The following is a 24,534-nucleotide window of genomic DNA, read 5'->3' on the forward strand; positions in this document are numbered from 1 at the left end:
TCATTTTTTAGTTCTATTAATACTCTGGGATGAATACCATCAGGTCCCGGTGATTTACTACTCTTCAGCTTGCTGAACTGACCCATTACATCCTCCAAGGTTACAGAGAATTTGTTTAGTTTCTCCGACTCCCCCGCTTCAAATATTCTTTCCGGCACCGGTGTCCCCCCCAAATCCTCCTCGGTGAAGACCGAAGCAAAGAATTCATTTAATTTCTCTGCTACGGCTTTGTCCTCCTTGATCGCCCCTTTAACACCATTTTCGTCCAGCGGCCCAACCGACTCTTTGGCCGGTTTCCTGCTTTTAATGTATCTAAAAAAGTTTTTACTATGTATTTTTGCTTCCAACGCTAATTTCTTCTCAAAGTCCTTTTTTGCCCTCCTTATCTCCGCTTTGCATTTGGCTTGGCATTCCTTATGATCTATCCTGTTACTTTCAGTTGGTTCTCTTCTCCACTTTCTGAAGGATTGTTTTTTGGCTCTAATGATTTCCTTTATCTTACTGTTTAGCCACGCCGGCTGACGTTTAGTCTTTTTTCCCTTTTTTCTAATACGTGGAATATATTTGTCCTGAACCTCCAGGATGGTGTTTTTAAACAGCATCCACGCCTGATGCAAGTTTTTTACTCTGCGAGCTGCTCCTTTCAGTCTTTTTTTCACCATTTTTCTCATTTTGTCGTAATCACCTTTTCTATAGTTAAACGCTAGCGTACTTGATTTCCTAGTTTCACTTCCTTCAATGCCAATATCAAAACCGATCATATTATGATCACTGTTATCAAGCGGCCCTCGTATCGTTACCCCCTGCACTAGATCATGAGCACCACTAAGGACTAAGTCTAGTATTTTTCCTTCTCTTGTCGGCTCCTGAACTAGCTGTTCCATGAAGCTGTCCTTGATTTCATCAAGAAATCTTATGTCCCTTGCGTGTACAGATGTTACATTACCCCAGTCTATATGCGGGTAATTGAAATCCCCCATTATTATTGTGTTGCCCAGTTTGTTTGCGTCCCTGATTTCCTTTAACATTTCCGCATCCGTCTGTTCGTCCTGGCCAGGCGGACGGTAGTACACTCCTATCACTATCCTTTTCCCCTTTGCACATGGAATTTCAATCCACAGTGATTCCAAGGAGTGTTTTGCTTCCTGCAGAATTTTCAATCTATTTGATTCAAGGCTCTTGTTAATATACAATGCTACCCCTCCACCAATCCGATTCACCCTATCACTACGATATAGGGGCGGTAAAGTCCTGCGCTATTTTTAGAGCGCTATTTGGAATTAAATTTGCTGATGACACAGTTATTCAAAGTTGTTAAATCACGAGAGGATTGTGAAAAATTACAAGAGGTCCTTACGAGACTGTGAGACTGGACATCAAAATGGCAGATGACGTTTAATATGAGCAAATGCAAAGTGATGCATGTGGGAGAGAGGAACCCGAATTATAGCTACATAATGCAAGGTTTCACATTAGGAGGCACTGACCAGGAAAAGGGATCTAGTTGTCATTGTCGATGATATGTTCAAACCCTCTGTTCAGTGTGCAGTGGCAGCTAAGAAAGCAAATAGAATGTTAGGTATTATTAGGAAAGGAATGGAAAACAGAAATGAGGACATTATGCCTTTGTATCGCTCCATGGTGCGACTGCACCTTGAATATTGTGTTCAGTTCTGGTCACCGCATCTCAAAAAAATATAGTGGAATTAGAAAAGGTACAGAGAAGGGTGACGAATACGATAAAGGGGATGGAACGACTTCCCTATGAAGAAAGGCTAAAGCGGCTAGGTCTCTTCAGCTTGGAGAAAAGACGGCTGAGGGGAGATATAATAGAGGTATATAAAATTAATGAGTGGAATGGGTAGATGTGAATTGCTTGTTTACTCTTTCCAAAAATACTAGGACTAGGGGGCACGCAATGAAGCTACAAAGTAAATTTAAAACGAATCGGAGAAAATATTTTTTCACTCAACGTGTAATTAAACTCTGGAATTTGTTGGCAGAGACTATAGTAAAAGCAGTTAGCAGGGTTTAAAAAAAGGTTTGGATGGCTTCCTAAGGGAAAAGTCGATAGACCATTATTAAAATGGACTTGGGGAAAATCCACTGCTTATTTCTAAAATGAGCAGCATAAAATGTATTGTACTTTTTTGGGATCTTGCCAGGTACTTGTGACCTGGATTGGCTACTGTTGGAAACAGGATGCTGGGCTTGATGGACCTTTGGTCTATCCCAGTATGGCAATACTTATGTACTGGGAGTGTGGCCCCAGTAACCTAGAAATCACTGGAGATAATTGGAGAGCAGGAGACTCTCCCAGAGGCAGTTGTGACCCAGTCGGTGGGAGGAGGGTGCAAGTGTAGAGCACAAGTGGCAGGTGCAGGCAGACCTGAGCTGTGCTGGGGATACACCCTCTATGTGGCCGCGGGGTAACCCCAGGTAGGTGGCTAGGCATTTTACAAAAAACAAACAATAATCCAGTAAAGACATATACAAACAGCATAATTAAATAACTGTCACATAATTATAAAATACAGTATCATGAAATTAGAACCCTAAATATGCCTGTGCAAATAATAATGCCTTGAACTATTTCTTAAACATGCCAAATCTTTGCAGCACATGTGTTCTTATGGTAATGCTGTCTTTGCTACAGCAGAAGATGCACACACATTTAAATAATGCAAAAATCATGTACTGTGTATTTTCAGAATGTAATACTTGTGTAGGTTTATAATATTGCAATATTTTCATCCCCACTTCCTCCTAAAGAAAAATGCTCCCGGTGAAAAAGCATTTCCTAAAATAGGAGCTGTCTTTTTTTTTTGTAATCGATGACTTTAAAAAAAAAAGCATTAACAGCACTTGTAAGAATTTCTGAGGTTTTTTTCCCCCTTTAATTTCTCACTTAGATTGAATACTACTTTTAAGCCAATATCTCTTATATTCAGGAGTATTATAATGAAGTATTAAGTGTATGTAATATTGATTCTTCACTTCTCACTAATTTGATGTTACAGAAAAATAGCATGTAGCTTTTCCAGGTACAAATCTAAGAAGATACCTTTTACTCACTTTTACTATATTTGATTTTTGCTGTAATTTTACTTTTCATGAAGTAAACACATGTACTTTATTTGTAGTTTTTACAGATTAACGATACCAACTTTATAATACAACCATGTAACATTGCAGTTTCTTAGGATCAGGTTCTTTTCACTATATGCTCTTTATAATTGCACTGAAAAATGAAAGCACTAATAATAAAAGTTACTGTTTGAAGTTAGCTTTGAAGCATTTTAGGGTAGGTTTCTTTAGAAGTCCTACTGAAAATTACTTCCAGGACAGAGGTTCCCAGCCCAGTCATTAGCACATACCTAGCAAATTAGGCTTTCAGAATATTCACAATAAACATGAAAGAGATTTATATGTACTACCTCCATTGTATGCAGATTTATCTCATGCATATTCATTGTGGATATTCTGAAAGCCATACTGCCTGGACATGTCCCAAGGACTGTGATGAAAACCCCTGCTGTAAGAAAGATTACTAGTCACAAATGGTAAATTTATCTGCCTGCTAATGAAGTTATGATTATAAGCAGTTTTCTTTTTTAGCTATTTGCCTTTTCTTAGCCCACCTTAGGTTCCCCCTCCCCCACCTTTCTCCTTTAAAAGAAGTGGTGATGGAGAAAGCCTTTCAATAAGGAGTGTGGTTTTTCTTTTCTTTTTTTTTTTCTTTTAGCTGCCAGCTGAAGATGAAATCCTTCTGCAGAAGCTGAGAGAGGAGTCTCGGGCAGTCTTCCTGCAGAGAAAGAGCCGAGAACTGTTGGACAATGAAGAGCTTCAGGTAAGGCAGCACTTGAATTCTGAGGTGCAAAAAACTATGACAGAGATTATCTAGTAATACATTAAGAAAAGAAAAGGGAATCTCATCCTTATCACATTAAGAGGCTATTTTAGAAGGCTTGCATGATTTTTACACATGTTAATAATAGCATTTTCATGTGCAAATACTCTACACATCTGGTTTGCTTTTTTTTTTGGGGGGGGGGGGGAGGTTCAGTGCCGCTATTTAAGGTTCTGGTTTTATTTGATATACCACATATCATATTAGTTATAACAATAAAAAAAAAACCAGGAAAATAAAATCAATAAATACAAACCGAACATAAAAAAGGTACATACATTAAAATAATAATCTATAGTGAAATTAAAATTGAATTTAAAAAAATGGAAGAGGAAGCACAAGACTGTATATCGGTATTCACTGTTAGTCTTGTTCAAGGGTGGGAGACAAGGTCAAAAAGCCTTTAAAAATAAATACAAACTGAACATAAAAAAGTTACATACATTAAAATAATAATCTATAGTGAAATTAAAATTGAATTAAAAAAAATGGAAGAGGAAGCACAAGACTGTATATCGGTATTCACTGTCAGTCTTGTTCAAGGGTGGGAGACAAGGTCAAAAAGCCTTTAAAAAATTAATAAATAAGGGCTTCTTTTACAAAGCTGTGCAAATGAGAGAGAGCCCATAGGAACTGAATTGACTTCCTCTCATTTGCTGCACCGAGAATTGGTAGCGAGGATTTGTAAAAGAGGCCCTAAGTTTTCAATTGAGTTTTAAACCTATGTAAAGAAAGTTCGTCTAATGTGCAGTGGCAAGAGGTTCAATAATGGAGCCATAACTGAAAAAGAGGTACACCAAGTATTTTCAAAGCAAACTTTACGGTATGAAAGAACAATCAGTAGTCTTTGAGCTGAAGAATGAAGAGATGTCAAAGAAACATAAGAATTAGAACTGGGAGAGATCCAAGATTGCGGCTGAGTAGGAGGACGTGTCCCGAATCCCTCCGAGACACTGCACCCAAAAAGTTAAGGACGCATACCCGCACCAGCCCAGAATGGGTGCCAAAATCGTCAGGGATTAAATACTGAGTATTCGGTGGTCAAGAGGCACTGATTTGAAGAGATCAAGGAGTGGGGAGGATCAGGAAAGCATGCCCGTGCTTGCACGGGGCGGGCGCAACGGTCCAGCAATTGCGGGAGAGAGGTGCCGCCGCTGCAGACGGGAGGATACTGAGTACATCGTGAGGCAGGAGTGGTAGACCAGCGAGAGGGAAGGCAGTTGCTGAGGAGACTGAGTCGCGGAGGATGGCGGCATGTGAGGAACGTTGCCGGACGCTCTTGGAGCGTTAGGGCTCGGCGGTGTCAGTGTTGGCCTTTGGGGCGGAGGCGGGGGGCCCAGCCCGGGCGGCTGGGTGGCGAGTGGAGGAGAATTGTCATTCCAGCGGAGAGGCCAGCTGGGGCACTGCTGGGAGAGGAGCTGCAAACTACAGAGACTTGAAAGGTAACGCAGTTCTCTGTGTAGAATCTTACACTACCAGCATAGCTTTGAAAGTAAAACTGCCTTCAGCCGGTTTTTGACTGCTTCAGCCCGCGCCTTGTTACTTTCCTGTAGAGAGGACTGATTTTCTGAAGAATGTGTGCAGGCAGAGTGAAAGAGAAGAAAAGACAGAAATAAAGCTGTGGGGTGCCTGCAGATCACGGACTGAGAGGATAGCTTCAGTGCAGAGATCCATTGGGGCCTTAAACTGAGTGAGTGAATCCTATAGAATTAAGTGGCATCCGGAAGGGTGCCTCGAGGGGGAAAGATCCCTGAGGAATGCCACCAAAGAAAGGATTGGAGAGATTCCGTTATTCAACGGAGCAAGGGAAAAAAAACCTTGGTGGCGTGGAACAAAGATGGCAGCAAGACCGGCGGGGGCCAGAGAGGAGCAGGCTGAGGAGGGCCCTGATCCTGGTGACATCACGAAATGGGAGATGGTGGATTGGTTTCAAGACCTGAAGGCTGATTTGGCAGGGGTCAGACAGGATATACAAACTGCCCTGAGAGAAATTAGGGCTGAAATCCGGGATTTGGGAACGCATGTCGGAGAGGTGGAGGAGGGGATGGAGACTTTCAAGCAAGATATGAGAGAACTACACAAAGTGGTGAATGAGGACACGCGGGAATTACAACAACTCAAGGAGCAGGTGGAGGACCTAGAGAATAGGTCGCGCCGCAACAACTTGCGATTTAAGGGAATTCCTGACTCTGATATATTTAGCAATTGCGAAGAAGTGATTCGGGAACTGTGTGGGTTTATTTTGAATGGGGAGGATGGGGGTCAAGTGCCAGACCTTGGAATTCAGAGAGCGCATAGAGTGGCTGGCCCGCAGCGAGACGCTCGCCAGAGGGACATTGTGGTGTGTTTTGCTGACTTCCCCATGAAGTAGAAGATATTGACCAAAGTAAGGCAGCAAAAAGAAATTAAATCTGGAAAAATTGTAGGATTGGAGTGTTCCAAGACTTGACCTGGACTACACTGCAAAAGCGTTGATCCTTCAGAGAAGCCACGATATATATGAGGTCAAAGGGGATCCGTAATAAGTGGCTTTTTCATGCATATTCAATGCGTTGGATATGCATAAAGGAATCCTGTGCAGTAGGAATGGATCCTCAGAAGCTTAGCCAAAATTGAGTGGCGGAGCAGGTGGGGGAAGAGAGGTTGGTGGTTGGGAGGCGAGGATAGTGGAGGGCAGACTTATACGGTCTGTGCCAGAGCCAGTGATGGGAGGCGGGACTGGTGGTTGGGAGGCGGGAAATACTGCTGGGCAGACTTGTACGGTCTGTGCCCTGAAAAAGGCATGTACAAATCAAGGTAAGGTATACACATATGAGTTTATCTTGTTGGGCAGACTGGATGGACCATGCAGGTCTTTTTCTGCCGTCATCTACTATGTTTTCCATTTGGGATGTGGCTAACAGTGGACGGTAAATCGCGTAAAGTCAAGACTCCGGAGGAGGCATGGGCCACACTGTGCTCATTGGGGTGCAGAGATGTTCAAAGTGCAGAAGGAGTTGCGGGAGATCACCAGGGAGCCCGGGGCGGATTCGGCGTGGCAGAAGGTGGTGGAACGGGGAAAGACTTCTAACAAGCAAGCTTCCTGAGAGATTATAGATTTGTGTAGACTGGTGGGAAAATGCTCAAATCAGTGGGGAGGTTGGGTGGAGGAATGTGGGGTACATGAACGTAAGGGGTGTGGGTGAAGTAGGGTGCTGGGAGGGATAGGGATTAGCATTGGAGAGATTAAAGTTTGGGAGAGTGTATGGATCTCTTGTGGGATGGCTGATTTACTGACAGAGATCAGCTACAGAGAAGGAGAGGATGGGGGTGCAGTTGGGGATAAGTTGGAGCAGGGGAGTGTGGGGTTGGAGCAGGGGGGAGGGCAGAGGTTGCATGTGGGAAAGGAGAGGGGATGAGGGGTGGGGGAGGGGAGGGGAGAGACCTTATTGGTGGGAACATGGAATGTAAATGGGTTAAATAACCAGTGGAAGCGTAGTAGAGTATTTAAGGAGCTGGGTAGGCTGAAATGGGATGTGACGTTTTTGCAAGAAGCACATTTAAGACCAAGGGATGTGCTCCTGTTGCGGCATAGGCCTTTTCGGGAAGTGGTGGTACATCAGGGAGCGGGGCCTAAACAATTGGGGGGACTGGCTATTTTGATAAGACAAACTTGTGGAATTTTGATTAAAGAGGTGTTTCGGGATACTAGTGGGCATTGTGTGGGTCTCAGAGGGTGGTTGAAGGGGAAGAAATTGACATTGATTAAATATTTATATTCCGAATGTGGGGCAGAGGGACTTTTTTCAAACATTAAAGGAAGAAATTTCGGAATTTGTAGGAGGGCAGGTTGTGGTAGGAGGGGATTTCAATATTGCCCCAGATGCAAGATTAGATCTTTCGACGGGAGGGGGCAGCAGAGTGGCCCTGGGAGGAAAGCATTGTTACGGTTTTTGAAGGGGTTGGAGGTGGTGGATTGTTGGCAGTTTACGTGGAGTGCAGCGGAATTACACCTTCTACTCGCATGCAGCACAGACTTATTCCCAGGTAGTTGGGTTATGGGTGCATCACAATGGTTGGCATATGGTGGGGGCTGCTGAGATAGAGATCATGTGTGTTTCTGATCATGCGCCAGCGTGGATTAAATTAACTGGGTTGGGACAATGCAGGCAACAAGGACTTTGGAGACTCAATGAGTCATTGCTTGGGGATGAGAAAGTGCGGGAAGATATTCAGCATACTGTTCAAGAATATCGACACTTTATTGATAATGGGGAAGCAACAGATGGGGTGCTCTGGGATGCGTTGAAGGTAGTGGTGAGGGGCATTTTAATTAAGTGGGGGTCGTGCAAGAAAAGGGAAAGGGGGCAGCATGCGCTGACTTTGCAGAAGAGATTATTGCATTTAGAACAGTGGCACAAAAGAAACCCTACACCGCAGGTATGGGCGGCACTTCAGCAAGTGAGAGGGGAAATAGCACAATTGCAGATGACAGAAGTGGATTTTATGAGAACTAAGCTCAAGCAACAATATTTTGAGTTTGCCAATAAATCCAGTGCAATGTTGGCCCGTTATTTGCGGGCGCGGAGAGGGCATTCCTTCAGAAGTTGAAGGATGAGAGGGGAGGATGGCATTATGCTGATTCTGACATTGGAAATTGTTTTGTTAAGTACTATCAAGAGCTATATAGTGCTTCTGAGGAACTGCAGAAGTTAGAGATGGCTCAGTTTTTAGATTCGATTCCCTTACCATGCTTAGATGAATCTGAAAGAGCTCAGCTTGGGGAACCCATTAGATTAGGGGAGGTACAGGGGATGATAAAACGGCTACATAATGGTAAAGCAACAGGCTTAGATGGATTCTTAGCGAGGTTTTATAAATGTTTTATGGAGGAGTTGGGAGGCCTCTTGGTGAGGGTGGGAAATGGAGCTTTGGAGGGTAGTGGACTACCGGTATCGATGTCTGAGGCTGGGATAACGGTTCTATCTAAGCCTGGGAAAGATCCTGTGGTTTGTGGGGCTTATAGACCGATTTCACGTCTGAATGTGGATGCAAAGATAATAGCTAAGGTTCTGGCTAACAGATTGGCTAGGGTGCTGCCGAAATTGATCCATATAGATCAGTCTGGGTTTATCCCAAGGAGACAGGTAGGGGATAACATTAGGCGTGCTCTACATTTAATATGGGAGGCACAAAGATCCCGGTCTAGTGCTGTTTTGTTGGCACTAGACACGGAGAAGGCTTTCAACTGGGTAAACTGGGGGTTTCTGCGGGAAGTAATGAAGTGCATGGGTTTGGGGGATAATTTGGGGTTTGGCTGGCTGCTTTGTATACAGCTCCTAAGGCATGTCTCAATATTAATGGGGGTTATACACCCGTTTTTCCAATTGGTAGAAGAACTAGGCAGGGCTGCCCACTGTTGCCCCTTCTTTTTACACTTTACATAGAGCCGTTGGCAGTAATGATACGCCAGCATCCAGACTTTCGGTGTATTAGGATAGGGGGATGGAGCATCGTATTGCTTTGTTTGCAGATGATGTGTTACTTTACGTGGTGGATCCTGAGCCAGACATTGCCTGCGGTTTTGGAGATATTTAGGAAATTTGAAAGATATGCTGGTCTAAGGATCAATATAGATAAGTGAGATATTGGGGATTTCTTTGAATCAGGGGGAAAAAAAGTAGATTGAGGGCATTGTTTGCGTTTAGGTGGGCCAAGCATCACATTGGGTATCTGGGGATTCAGATTCCCAGGGACTTGGGTGGGATGTATAGTCTCAATTATGGGAAGATCATAGATGAGGTCCGGGGGGAACTGTCCTGGTGGAAGAGATTGTGGCTCTCGTGGTGGGAGCGTATGGCAGTGGTGAAGATGAATGTGTTGCCTAGACTGCTATTTTTGTTTCAGGCGCTGCCAGTGAAGGTACCGAAATGGACACTTAAGCTATTTCAGGGTTTTGTGTCACAGTTTATATGGGGGGGGGGGGGGGGGGGGGGGGAGGGTAGGCATCCTCGTTTAGCTGGACGAGAAGGGGGGTAGAGCGGTACCCAATATTGAATGGTATTATGTGGCTGCTCAATTGAGGATGATTCTAGACTGGGAGAGGGGGATGACTAAGCCTGCTAGTCAGGTGGAGCAAGCATATAGCCCGCACAGGCCGATGAGCTCTTATTTATGGACTAGTGAAGGAGTGGGAGTGTTCTTGGCTGGGGTACAGAATCCATATGTGAAGCATTTGGTGGAATTGTGGGGGAAAGTGCGGAGAAAATGGGGGCAGTTTTTGGTAGGGTATCGACATTGGCATCTTTGAGATGGGAGCCTAAATTTGGGGCAGGGAGAGAAAATGCCAGTTTTGTGAGGTGGGAGCAAGCGGGCATTGTGAATTTTTGGGATGTGCTGCAGTGGGGGAGGGTGAAGAGTTTTGATATGCTGTGCTCCATGTATAGTTTGCCGGGGGGGGGGGGGGGGAACAATTTTCCCTATACAGATTCAACATTTTATGGGAACAATGGGATGGGGGGCCCTCAGGAGACGGAAAGTTTGGGAAATCTGTGGCTTTTGTTGAGGAAGGTGCCCAGACCTATATCATCAGTGATGTATAAATTTTTTAGGGGGTATGATCCCAGACCATTTGGTTTTCAGGGGGCTTGGGAGGAAGATCTAAATTGCTACTTTTCCGATCAGGAGTGGGAAATTATTTGTGGAGAAGTTCAGAAAGCTTCAATCTGTGTTTTGGTACAAGAAAATGCGTTTAAATTTTATCCAGATGGTATTACACACCTGAGAGATTGAAGTGAATGTATCCTGATACATCAGATCTATGCTGGAGGTGTAATTCACAAAGGGGTTCATTTCTACACATATCATTTATTAATTTTATATACCATTTCTTATTGCTGCTGCAAAACTGAACGGTTTACATTTTAAAAAATACAGCTCATACAAACAAATAAGAACTCCAATCATTGATAGAAAAGCACAGCAACCCAAAATGACAAAGAAAGACATACCGTATTTTTCGGACTATAAGACGCACCGGACCATAAGACGCACCTAGGTTTTAGAGGAGGGAAATAGGAAAAAAAAAATTTTCCTTTTTCCCTCCTCTAAAACCTAGGTGCTCCGGTGCGTCTTGTCCGAGTTTTGGATCGCCGTCCCCTACTTACGCGATGCCATGTTACCTGGTGGTCTAGTGACGTCGGGGCAGGAAAGAGCCCCCTCTTTCCTGCCCATCGCGCTGCTCTCCGTGCTCCTGACGGTCTTGGCGAGATTCAAAATGGCCGCCGAGAATCTCGGCGGCCATTTTGAATATCGCTGAGACCGTCAGGAAGCAGTCAGGAGCACGGAGAGCAGCGCGATGGGCAGGAAAGAGGGGGCTCTTTCCTGTCCCGACGTCATTAGACCACCAGGGAACATGGCATCACGTAAGTAGGGGACGGCGATCCAAAACTCGCTACCTTCGGACTATAAGACGCACCCCCCATTTTCCTCCCAAATTTTGGGGGAAAAAAGTGCGTCTTATAGTCCGAAAAATACGGTACCTAATAAAATCTACAAATTAAATACAGTTAAGCCTAAACTTCTACACCTTCTCTGCTATCATAAGTTCTGTTCAATGCAGTTTGTGAAAAGAAAAGTTTTCAGAAGTTTTCGAAAATGAATGTAGGACTTCTCTAGTCTAATCTCTTTTGGAATCCCATTCCAAAGAGAGGGAGACAGAAAAAAGCTGATCCCCATGTAGATTCCCAACGAGCCTTAGCAAGCGGAGGAATGACTAGCCTATTATCTGTTAATGATCTAAGTGTCCGCATAGGAGAATAGGGAATCATCAAATTTGATAGGTAGCTAGGAATAAGTGAATGAAAAGCCTTATGTGTCAGAGCGAGTACTTTAAATTTTACTCTTGTTTCAATCGGAAGCCAATGAAGTTGGTATAAGAGAGGTGTTATTCTATCATCCCTCCGAGCCCTACAAATCATACGAGCCGCTTTTGTATTCTTTTTAAATTAACTTTAGTAATCCCTGCATAAATAACATTACAGTAATCTAGGCGTGAGGTGATATACGCATATATCAGTGTTTTAAGAGATTCCTTACTTATTAGATTTCTAATTGAACGAGGCTTCCTTAAGTGAAAAAAAGACGTTTTCACCATATCAGATATTTGTTCCTCAAAAGTTAATGCAGAATCAGTAATGACCCCTAGATATCTGAATGATTTAACTGTAAGAATGTTTTGTCCAAATAACGTGGGCACTACTGATGGAATAGTTCCATGCCCTTACTATCCACGATGTTGTTGTCTTATCCGGATTTAATACTAACTGATGTATTGCCAACCATTCTGCCACTTTATCAAGACAAGTTTGAATTAGTATAAGATCTATACTTGATGGCTGGACATAGTGAATAAGAAGAAAATCATCTGCATACAAATAGGAGCCTAATGCCCATTGTTTATAAGTAGTGCCAAGGGACTAACATATAAATTAAACAGCAATGGTGACAAACCGATCCCTGTGGTACCCCACATAATAATTTATATTTCTTAGAACAAGATTGCTGTTGAACAACTTTAAACGAACAATCTTTGAGGAAGGATGTAAACCATTTCATGGTTGTCCCTGAAATACCAATCTCACTCAATCAATCAAGGAGTAACTTATGGTTAATTAGATCAAATGGTGGGCATGCTCCAGGGTGGTGCCCTTTTGGCACGCAGTTATAAAAACGCTAGTAAAGTTGATTGAATCGTCTTTGGTGTGTATACAGCCCTTTGGTGTGCCTCTTAGGTTTATATAATGAGAGGGACTCTTGGGAGGAGAGGAAATGGTTGCGCTTGGGGTTGGCAGCAGCTAAGTGCCTCATAGCGCAGTATTGAAAGAGGGCTGATCCCCCCCCCCCCCCGACTTTGGGTGACTGGAAATGTAAATTGGGGCAGTTAATTCAAACGGAGTGACTAACGGCATACCACAGGGAGGGGGACACTGTGACATACGGGTGGATGGGCTCGATTACCCCAGCGATTGACGTGTTTAGGATTGTGGAGTATTATAGGAGGAGGGTGGGGGGGAGGAGAAGGGGAGAGAGAGTGTCCCAAAGAACCAGGGGGCATTCTTAAGTTGAGTTGGGGCTGGAAACGGTTAGAGGGGTGGGGAAGGGGACGTTGTTATATTAGGGGAGCACGGCTTAGTTGGGAAGTGGATACTGTTTATGGGACTATTTTGATGTGAGTTTTGGAGCAGTATACATAGGGGATAAGTTAGTTCCAGATGTAGTAATTCCATATTTATGAGCCCCTGCGTGGGCAAATATGAGCAGGATGTGCTCTTTGCGAAATTGTTGCAGATTTATTATAATGAAAAATAAAAAAAATTAAAGTTAAAAAAAAAAAGAATTAGATAACTGGAAAGAAATTCATGTTGCTTAGAGTGAAGGATTATAAGCAATAAGAAGAATTTTAACGGTATATGAGGAAATTGGAAGCCAGTGTTCTAACAAAGAGAGGTGTCGTAAATCAAATTTTAATTTATTTTACAGTAACTTAATAATAGAGTTCTGCACCAATAATTGCTGCAAATTTGTGTTCCTGGAAGGTATAACGAGAGAGAAACAAAATACGTAGAGAGTTGAAATCGAAGAATATTCAAACAGAATAAATTGGTTTCAGAGTAAAACACTTTTTAACAGCCTGGAATATCTGTGTATATATTCAGAATGCATAGATTTGGGGGCTTGTTTTGAGAGGTACAGAATTATAAGTATGTGTTCCATTTTACTGTGGGAATACAGACTCTAAAATTTCCCTGTTGGCATTCAAATCTGTTCTGAGGCAGGCATAAGTGTCAGCTACCTGCACATTTGGAGGTGGAGTCTGCACCAGTCATGGAGGGGCCAAGTATGGTGTCTGGCACCACCTCAGAAATAGGGGGGGAAAGTTATTTCACGTGGCTCTTTAATTGGCTTCTCTTGTAGTTTTGTGAAAACTGCCACGTAACATGGAGGGCTCACAATCTAAGCTTGTACCTGAGGCAGTGTGACTTGCCCAGGATCACAAGGAACAGCAGTGGGATTTGAACTAGCCTTGCTTGGATCTCAGCCCACTGCTCTTATCATTAGGCTATGCCTGCACTTCATGTTCAAAGCTACATGTTGATGTGTTTGAAAGAAATACCCATAGAAGGAAGAGGTGTAAGTGTCCTGAGTGCCTTTTCCTTAGGCAGTTTTCAAAGGGAAAATGCACATGTACTTTTCATTTTGATAATTGATGAAAAACTTGCAGGTAAAAATTACCTGCAAATTTTGCAACAATGTGGATGGATAGTGAGGAAAAATTGCCCTTAAGGTAAATGTTCAGAACAGTGGTTCCCAAACCTGATCCTGGAGGCACCCCCAGCCAGTCGTTTTTGTAGGATATCCACAATGAATATTCATAATCCCCAGTACCTGAGCTCACATTACTTTTAGGGGTTACCCAATATAATCCAATATCTTCCAATTAAGTAACCACTATAAAAATTTATGCAAAAACCTATGTTTATTTTTTTATATAAATATATCACATTAATTTTTATCACAAATAAATTTTACTATATCCTGCTTTCCCATACCACACACCATTCATACTACACTGCCTCATACTTATTTTCATTTATATTCACAGAACTTCAAGACCGTAAATCTCATATCGGGATGCAATTATATCTAGTACATTATTTCACTACTAGGAAAAAATGCCCGTTTCTGAGCGGAATGAAACGGGCGCTAGCAAGGGGCCCCCTCCCTCCGTCCCTCGAAGCTACTTGCCTTGTTCGCTGTGGGCCGTTTCGGCCCTCGAGTGTCAATAGCTCCTCCCTCGACGTCATGACGTTTTGACGCGTCATGACGTTTTGACGCGAGGGCGGTGCAGACACTCCAGGGCACACCGGATATCTCAGGCGCCTCAACTTCCGTGGAGGCTTCAGAACGTTGGGGTTGCCTTTTATATATATAGATTATATTCTAGTGGTTTGTTAAATCACATATGACCTTTGTGTCTGAATTCCTCAGTACACGTTCTTAACTTCAGTCTTTCAGTTCCACCAGTGATTATAACTAGATATATTGTTGCTATCCTCTGTTTCACTGTATCCAACAATGTCCACTCCTTTGTTGTTCCACAATGATGTGCTCTTTTCAATTACAAATCTTGCGTAACAGTCTTGTGCTGTGAAATTATTCTCGTGAGCTATATCCTTGTAGACTCACTATACTGCTTGCGTAGCCCTATATTAAACTGATTTCTTTCCAAACAAATCAGTTGAATATAGTCGGAGCACTTACATTACTATGTGCTAACCGATTAGATCAGGATTAACATGTGAGCCCTCACTGCCTACAAAATAGGCGACAGGAAGTGCACATGTGCTAATTAGCGTGTGGCCATTAAATAGGAAAAATGAAAATTGGCCATTTTCCAGCCATGGAAAAAGTGGCCTTAGCATGAGAGAGAGACCCATGTGAGGGTGCGCTAAGGCTACTTTTTGCTGCTGCTTTGTAAAAGGGTCCCTTTCTGCAAAGGAGCCATATATGTAGGGCATCTCATATAAGAATTAAAAAGAAAAGCATAGTACTTTAAATCTGCTGGAGTAATAACAGACAATTAATGCAGACTTTTTAATAATAAAGCCTTATCATATTTGGACTTCAAAAGAATAACCTTTGCTGCTGCGTTTTGTAATAATTGCCATCTGAATAATGGTGGCTTAGAAATCCATTGTAGCAGACCCAAAACATTCAGTGATGTTTCTCCAAGCTTCTAGCTGTGTTCATTATTCTTTATCTGCACTGTGTACAGTGTATTTGTGAGTACCAGACGATAAGAGAGCAAGGTTAAAAATGTAAAAACCTTGGGAAGATCCCAGTTATGACATTTTTCTCTGGGATCATAAGTGGAAACATTGGGATTTCTTTTGAATTATTTTCTCTCTTAGAATACTACTACTACTACCATTAAACATTTCTATAGCGCTACTAGACTTACGCAGCGCTGTACAAATCAACATGAAAAAGACAGTCCCTGCTCAACAGATCTTACAATCTAAATTGGACAGACGAACAGACAGCTAGGGGCGGGGAAATTGCAGTGGTAGGGGTGATAAGTGAGGGTAAAGCATGTAATACTTTATAAGAGACGTTTGAGGATGATACACTATTGTTCCATGTTATTAAATATAGTTGAATATCCATATTTCTTAGTGTCCAGACTATTTTAGAATTTGCAGGTGTTATGTCTGTCGACCAATAGGTGAAGATAGAGAATACAGAACTGTGCTGTGCTCCATAAGATCTGTGTGCAGCTGCAACAGTTCAGTATTTCATTAATTCAAGCCTTACTATACTGCACTAATCTGACTACGAGTGCTAGCTGTTTTACTATCTAAAACATAATTGCTGGAAAGGAACTACAATGAGTGCCAGGAAAGACAATCATTCTAGAGCTCATTTACACAAGAGATAATGGATACAAGGAGAGACAGGAACAGGGAGAAACAGTACAATATATTTTATGCTTCTTATCCTAGAGATCCTGCTAGGTACTTGTGACCTGGATTGGCCACTATTTGGGACAGAAAGCTTGGTGCAGTGGACCTTTTTATGTTAAAAATTATTTTTAAAAATCTTTTCGGGGAAAATTTCTCCTGGGCATCCAGCGTAACAGGCCAGTTGACATTGTTCCAGAATAGATGACCACCTTCCCACTTCACCTCATTGGAATCTGAGACAACTTTGTGATATATTTTTTTTTAAACTTGAAATAACTTTGTGATATTTTTTATTTATGTATTGAATAGCTTAGTATTGTTCCTCAATGGACCTCTTCTTTCTGACTTGGTGGCTCCTCTGAATGCCTCTTTCTAGAATTTATGGTTCCTCCTGGACAAACATCAGACCCCACCTGTGACTGCAGAGGAGGCAATGATCAACTATGAACATTTCCTGAAAGTTGGTGATAAAGCTGGATCCAAGTGCAAGTAAGAACCTCCCACAAACATGTAACTGCAGTTCACAACTAGCTAAGCACATTTTCTATTGTATTCTATTTCAATTTTATATTCCGTTAAATTCGTTCAATAAGGATTCAAAGCAGATTACAAATAAAGGGTCTCTTACTAAACTCTGCTAGTGATTCCTGGTGTGACAAATGTGACGCAGGCCGTTGGGCTGCTTCACACTTGCCAAGCAGGAATTGCTAGCATGGTTTAGTAAAAGAGGCCCAAAGAGAACTCAACAATAGGGGGAAGTACAACCTTAAAACTAATAATTATAAAATTATTATCAATCAGATATTTAATTTGAGAACAATTACATTTTTAAAGGTTTCAGAAATTTTGTATTTTATCTTTTTAAAGTTTTTTAAGAGGACTGTTACCATACAATGCAAAGAAGCATCGACATTGCTTATCCTCAATGCACAGTACCAGGAGCATTGGTATCGCCAGTCTCTGAAAGGCATCAGTGCTGAGAGGATCACTATCCTTCCTTGGTGATGGTGCCCTCCGTCTGTGACCCAGCCCCTTCTTCAGCACCAACAAATCTGCAGGCTTTATCTGCTCTGGCTCACCAGTCTTTACTCATGCTTGCCCTTCATGAGGAGATCTGGGCCATGCTCAAGGAGGAGCTGGGGGGCTTCTACAGGTGCAATGTGCTTAGGCATCGAGGGTGCTTGCACTTGCCACGGCACAGCCCGAAGTGCTCAAGGAAGCCCAGTCTAGGGAAAAGTACTAGACACTGGTCCCATGTCGAGCATCGTGGTCAGCGAACCCATCCGGTGAAGCCCTCAACATCTGGGAAAATTTCTTCAGGGTCTGAAGGCAGACCTGTACTTGGATGCTCTTTGATACATGTCTGTCAGTCTGGCAGGCAAATGCAGACTTGTACTTCCTATAATGAGGACTTTGCAGAGTCTGATTTCAAGCCTTTCCTAGGGGTCTGAGTGGGATTTACAGTACTCCTTGGCAGAGGAGTCCTATGATATACCATCTGACCCCTCCCCACCACAAGAAAGGCATACGTTTCTTCCTGAGGTCATATCTTTCAAAGGCTTTGTGCAGGAAATGGAGGCCATTCCTTTCAAATTGGAGACAGAAGGTGAGCCTAGTGTTAAGTTGCTTACTGTTCTGAACTATGAATCTCCACCTAGGTGCCTCTGTCCAAGTGGCACATCCATAAAATAGACACTTTGTATAGGAGCCGGAAAAGTCCAGTTGCCACACCATTCCTTGATGGTTGAGTCTGCCCTCAAGAGCACATGGAGTTCTATGTCATATACCTCTGCTGACCACCTCTAGGATGCAGAGTCCTATATCAGTGAGTTTGGAAGGCCAATATAGGCATAGCAGAAGATACAATCTATGGACTGGCATATTAAGCACCTCAAAGGGTGGCAGGAAGATTTAAAAGACAGAAATCATTGGAACAACTTGAGGATGGCAAGGCTTTTGGAGCACTTTTAAAGAAAGAAAACCTGCTTTTCCGGGCAAGGTGGCCCGAACCCTGGGCTCCTTTGGGAGGCAGCTTTATCAGGCCTCGATGCTTGTCAACCACATTCAGACCTATGAGCTCTATACTACTATCTGCTTGAGGTGCAGACTGCGCTCTTTGTAGATTATCTCCCAGTAGATAAGGCTACTGAGTTCGCAAATTGAAAAAGAAGCAGCAAGATTGTAAACAATATCTTTCCAGAGGCATCTTTGATGCTTTTGACATCACATGCAGACTCTCCACTCTGGGTGTGGAAATGCACAGGCTTTCCTGGCTCTGTTTCTCAGATCTTGATGTTCCCTGCTGAGGAAACTATCTTTTTGGGGCAAAGTGGAAGACGTCACTGATCACATTAACACTCCTGTTTACTAAGCCATGCTAACAGACCCCTAAGAATCATACAGACACCATAAAATTCCTCTTTTGGCCCCCTCCAGTTGTCGTCCTCTTCTGGGAGGTCTTTGGGTGGGCTTAGAAGCAGTAGTTGCTACTCTCATGGATGTACATTTACCCCTTCATCCCATACTCTTCAGCAGGCCTAGTACCAACGTTCCTGCTCATGTCGACAGCATATCCAGGAGACCCAGTCTGCTCCCCAGTTGTAGCAGGGAGCGAACATTTGCCTCCTGGAGAGTATAGCCGCCACGGCAATAACAATCCGGAAGACCTGGCTTTTTTTTTTCCAGGAAAGGTGGCCCTTTGTAGCCTCTGACTGGAGGATTCGCTCTGAATTGGCAAAGGAGACAACTAGCTTACCCATTAAAACCTTTTTACCTCAGCTCTGTGCCCTTATCAAGGCCTGTGTGATTGAACATGTTCCACCAGGGCAAGAAGGGATGGGATTCAATTCCAGTACTTCCGTTTGCAAAGAAGATGGGGGGGGGGGGGGGATTTCCTCCCATCCTGGGCATCAGGGCCCTGAACAAATATCTTGTGAAAGAGAATTTCAGTATGATTTCCCTGAGCACTCTTCCCATGATTTAGGTGATCGATTGGCTATGGTCTCTGGATTTTAAGGATGCCTGCGCTCGCATTCAAATTCTTCCGAGCCACAGGAAGTATCTCAGATTTCGGGTGGGACAATGTCACTACCAGTACTGCGTTCTGCTGTTTAACCTCTCATCGTCTCCCAGGATATTCACAAAGTGTCTAGCAATAGTCACGACATTGTTGCGCAGACTAGGAGTCCATATGTTTACCCTACCTGGGTAGGGTCAACATCGCACATTGAGGGAAGGTGTTCAGGTATCCATGCAGAGTATTATTTGAGTGCTGGAGCTCTTGGAGTTTCTCATCAACTACTCCCAACTCCCACCTGCAACCAATTTAACAAGTGGAGTACATTAGAACCCTGCTGGATATAGTGCAAACTCAGGCCTTCCTGCCTCAAGCTAGGGCAGATGCGTTCATCGCCCTTGTCACTTAAGTTCTCAGCAGCCAGCAGGTCACACAGCTCGGCAGATGAAAAGTTGTTAGGTCACATGGCTTCCACAGTACATGTTACGCACCTACATTGAGAGGTGCCCAATGGACCCTAGCTTCCCAGTCATTGCAAGTTCAGAGGAACCTAGTGAAGGTCATCCAGATCTCCCTAGCTGAACCATGGCCGCTTTTTTTTTTTTTCTGAATCAGTATTTTTGCTGTTTGTTGAATTGGGGATGCCCTCTTGGGCTGCTTCTCCTGACCCAGTTTATACGTAGGTTCAGTTGAATTTGGAGGTGTCTTGTTTGGCTCTGGTTTTTGTTTAAACTAACGCTCCTATTTACTAAGCCATGCTAGCGACTTAGAGGGGCATAATCGAATGTCGCCGGCCAAATAGATCGCCGGCGATCTATGTTGGCGGCGGCGCTACAGCTGGCCAGAACCATATTATCGAAAAAGATGGCCGGCCATCTTTTTTTTCGATTAATACGGTTTAGCCCGGCCAAATGCCGTGGAGTTCGCCAGGTTTGAGATGGCCGGGTTTGTTTTTCAGCGATAATGGAAAGTTATGTTGGCCATCTCAAACCCCGACCAAATTCAAGGCATTTGGCCGTGGGAGGAGCCAGCATTTTTTGTGCACTGGCCCCCCTAACATGCCAGGACACCAACCAGCCACCCTAGGGGTCACTGCGGTGGACTTCAGAAAAGCTCTCACGTGCATAGCTCCCTTACTTTGGGAGCTGAGCCCCCCAACCCCCCCCCCCCCCCCAAACCCACTACCCACAAATGTACTGCACCCACTAAAATTGCTCCAGGGACCTGCATACAGTCTCTATGACTTATTGCTGGCACACCAGTTCACACCTGAAGACTAATCTCTCTGAAAAAGTCCTTTCTTGAAATAAGCACGTTTACTCACAGTTAACTGCAGATCAGAGGTTGTGCCCCACTGGCAAAGAGTCCCCTGGTACTAAGATTAGTAGTAGGTCAGAGCTGACACAATGGTGTACAATGCCCTCTTTCAGCACCATTCAAGGTAAGAACTACGTTCTCTAACGTGGGTAACACAGGAAAGGGAACTAAAACTGGCTTACAAAAATGGCCACTACCGCATGGGCTACAACAGGAAACAAAACAGGGCACACAGTTAGCAAAGGGGAAAAGCACCATGGGAGTAGAGCCCAGTACCCTACACCCACCACAATGCATTGCTGATGTGACTCTGCAGGGCACCTAACAGAAAAGGTGTCACACTCACCCGAGAGCCACATCGCAACCAGGGAAAGGCTGTCGGAGGATACAACACATTCTGCTGTCATGGAGGTGGGTACGGCATTTGAGGCTGGCAAAAAAGGTTTTTAGTTTTATTTTTTTAATTTGGAAGGGGATTGGTGACCACTGGGGGAGTATGGGGAGGTCATCCCCCATTCCTTCCAGTGGTCATCTGGTCAGTTGGGGCACCTTTTTGAGGCTTGGTCGTGAAAATAAAAGGACCAAGTAAAGCCGGCGAAATACTGCTTAACGCCGCTTTTTTTTTCCCATTATCGGCGAAAGCCGGCCATCTGGTAGCCACGCCCATGCTTGCCCATGTCCCGCCTTCACTAATCTACCGACACGCCCCCTTGAACTTTCGCCGGCGAAGCAACGGGAAAGCAGCGATGCTGTCAAAAATGCTGCTTTCGAGTATACCGATTTCGCCGCTTTTAAGAAATCGCCGGCCATCTTTTATGTCGGAAGATGGCCAGCGATCACTTTCGATTATAAGCTGGTTAGTAAACTGACCCCTACATTTTTTGTTTATTACCCTTTTATGTTCTTTATCATTGTACAATTCCATTATTCTTTTCTGTTTATCCAAATACTCAAGGAAGTTTGAAAAATTAGTTTGTGGATGTCTCCCCTAAGTATAAAAAAGATTCCTATAAAGAAATCCGTGATATCAAATTACACAAAAAGGGACCTCAAAGCTCCAGATAGGGAAAATACATATAGTATTGGCAAAAACCACTATCAAATTAGGAGTAAGGTAATATCATTGGTCCCAATATGGAGAAAAAAGAATCATACGCAAAAACTCACTTATGAGTGAGAAAATCGGATGATTTAAAAAAACTCTTTTCCTCCTATATTTTAACAAAGTGAGAGGCACCTTACAACAAACCAATAAATCGTCCGATTTTTCTCATTCATAAGTGAGTTTTTGCGTATGATTCTTTTTTCTCTTTTTCTCCTTATTGGGACCAGTGATATTAACTTACTCCTAATTCGATAGGGAAAATACATATAGTATTGCAAAAACCACTATCTGGAGCTTTGAGGTTCCTTTTTGTGTAATTTGATATCACGGATTTCTTTATAGGAATCTTTTTTTTACTTAGGGGAGACATCCACAAACTAATTTTTCAAACTTCCTTGAGTATTTGGATTATATTGATTAAGTTTGAAATTCCCTGTTTGATTATAGAGTTTTTCTTTTCTATTTATAAAATAAAATTTCATGGGGTGAAAAAAATTAAAAAGTGGAGCAGAGATTCATCTCGGAGGTCTCTGAGATCCCTATTTCCCACCCCCCTCCCTACAACCATGGAAGCCTCCTTTAGAAGACAGCGTGGTGAGTTGGTTCTATTTTATTTTATGGCATTTTTCTTCTTTTCCCCAATGTCAGTACTCTGCCACTGTGAATGTGTGCCTCTGCCTTCTTTTAAGCATGGGAACAGTTTGTTTTCCTATTTCTTGTGGCAGATTGGATCATTGTAAGACGTTTGAAACCTCCCATACATCCCTCCTTCCTTTAGTTGTAGTAAGGTATATTTTATTTGCTTTGTTGAACTGTGCAGAAGGAAGCAGCATTATGCAGTGGTTGGCACATCTGAGTGAGTGCGTGGAGCTGTAGAATTTTCAGATATCCATGGTATCTGTTAATAACCTCAGCTTACAGTGCACAATCTTTCAGAACACAGTTATGTAGGTTGACTTAGGGTTACCATACGTCCTCTTTTAAGAGGACATGTCCACCTTTTGGACTTCTTTAGTTTAGGTATGTCCTCCAGATTAATTTTTAGGAAACTGTCCTTTTTTTTTTCTTTTATGTGCCTATGACCAACACACCTACCCACATGAGAGAAACCATCTCTAGCCTATTAGTCAGTCTAGACACATGGGGCTGCTAAAGAGAGAGAAAGGCATTGCTGATCTCTTCTGTTTCCCTTCTGGTTGAATTTGTCAAAGGAATTTTGTTCGTACAGCACAACTTCAAGCATATGTCATGCAAAGACATTCACACGTATCTCAGAAGCCAGCCAGAGCTGTTGAAGGATATCCACTCTTCTGATAAGTACACTTGGGCTCAGACTTGAGGGGAGATGCATCAAACTTACTGGGCCGGCATCATGCTTTCTTGACCAGTTCCAGCCGGTTTAGCGAGCAGGTTATTCAGCAGGAGATGCACAAAGGGGTTTTGCGGGCTTTTTGCCGTTCGCGGCAGCAGACAACTGGAATCGCATGCTAATGTGTTTAAATGAGCTGTTTTAGGATTCAGATGTGCATTCTGAGGTATGCACAGAAAGTGTCACCCACCTTTAACGACAGAAATTTTACGGGAGGTCTGGAGCAACCAAAGTGGAGACTATCTTGGGGGCTTATGACTTTAGAACACTTGTCAAATCGGGAAAATTCCAAATTTTGTAATGGCAGTAATCGCTTTTCTGTGTATGCTGTATTTATCATCATATCCATGTATAATGGGGACCAACAGAAACCTGCTCCAGCCCAGCTGAAACTAAACAAAGCAAAATCCAAGAGGATGAGGATTGCTGCTGAAAGAGAAGGGTGGAACAGGAGAATTACAAAATCCACAACTTTCTGAAAGTTAGCTCCCACTTAAGCCCATTCCCCATGCCGCAGTCTCATGTTTACTATCTGCACAGAGCCCACCATGGGCCAGGCGTGGAGGGTGAGCCCATGCCAGCAGCTTTTAGGGGAGGGGAAAAAAAAAAGCTACCCACGGCTTTCATACATGCATCTTGTATGTGTGTATGAAAGCAATGAGTAGCCCACTAAGGGGCTCATTTTCAAAGCACTTGGACTTAACTTTGTAAGTCTAAGTGCTTTGAAAATATGCAGCCACGCTTAGTGATTGACTGTTCTGAACATGTATAGCTTAGTGACTGGCTTTTTCCCTATGGAGCTGCTCACTGTTTGGGTTTCTTTTTTTTTTTTTTTTTTTCACATCACTCGCTATTTCCACCTTGGTAATTTTTGAAAAGTAGATTGACTACTGCTATACTGGAAGTCAGTCACTGGTGTGTATTCATTAACTAAAAACCATCTACACATTGCTACAATTAAATATTTCTTTAGCAAAAGAAGAACATTTTTTTTTTTGTCTCTGCAAATATGGTAACCCAAGGTAACTTGGTCAGACTTTTAGGCTATTCTTTGAACACTGACAATCAGGATGTGTGGAAGCTTTAGGAGCCGTTACATTTCAAAATAAATGAATAGATAATAAAAGACAAAGTATCTCCTTTTGGAGTGAGTACCTCACAACCTGAAAGTCACAGGTTTAACACTGGCTTGTGCGTGATCATGATTAACACCTAAGGGTTTAACCTTTGAGAAACTGCAGTTTGGAATTCAGCTTCTATGCACACTTTCTCAGATGAAATTCAGTGTGAGTTTACATCTTTGATTTTCAGAGG

General features: G+C 43.1%; 1 protein-coding gene across 2 annotated transcripts in view; it reads left to right on the forward strand.

The window, feature by feature from the left end:
* Positions 1-24,534, forward strand: part of PPP2R3C (protein phosphatase 2 regulatory subunit B''gamma) — a 79,759-nt gene that overhangs the window by 4,993 nt on the left and 50,232 nt on the right. For both annotated transcript variants that reach the window (XM_030214195.1, XM_030214196.1), the window contains exons 3-4: positions 3,746-3,850; positions 16,790-16,902. In XM_030214195.1, coding sequence (XP_030070055.1) covers positions 3,746-3,850; positions 16,790-16,902 — 218 coding nt within the window. The remainder of the gene's footprint in view (positions 1-3,745; positions 3,851-16,789; positions 16,903-24,534) is intronic.

Source organism: Microcaecilia unicolor, chromosome 9, assembly GCF_901765095.1.
Source record: "Microcaecilia unicolor chromosome 9, aMicUni1.1, whole genome shotgun sequence".
Classification (NCBI taxonomy): Eukaryota; Metazoa; Chordata; class Amphibia; order Gymnophiona; family Siphonopidae; genus Microcaecilia; species Microcaecilia unicolor.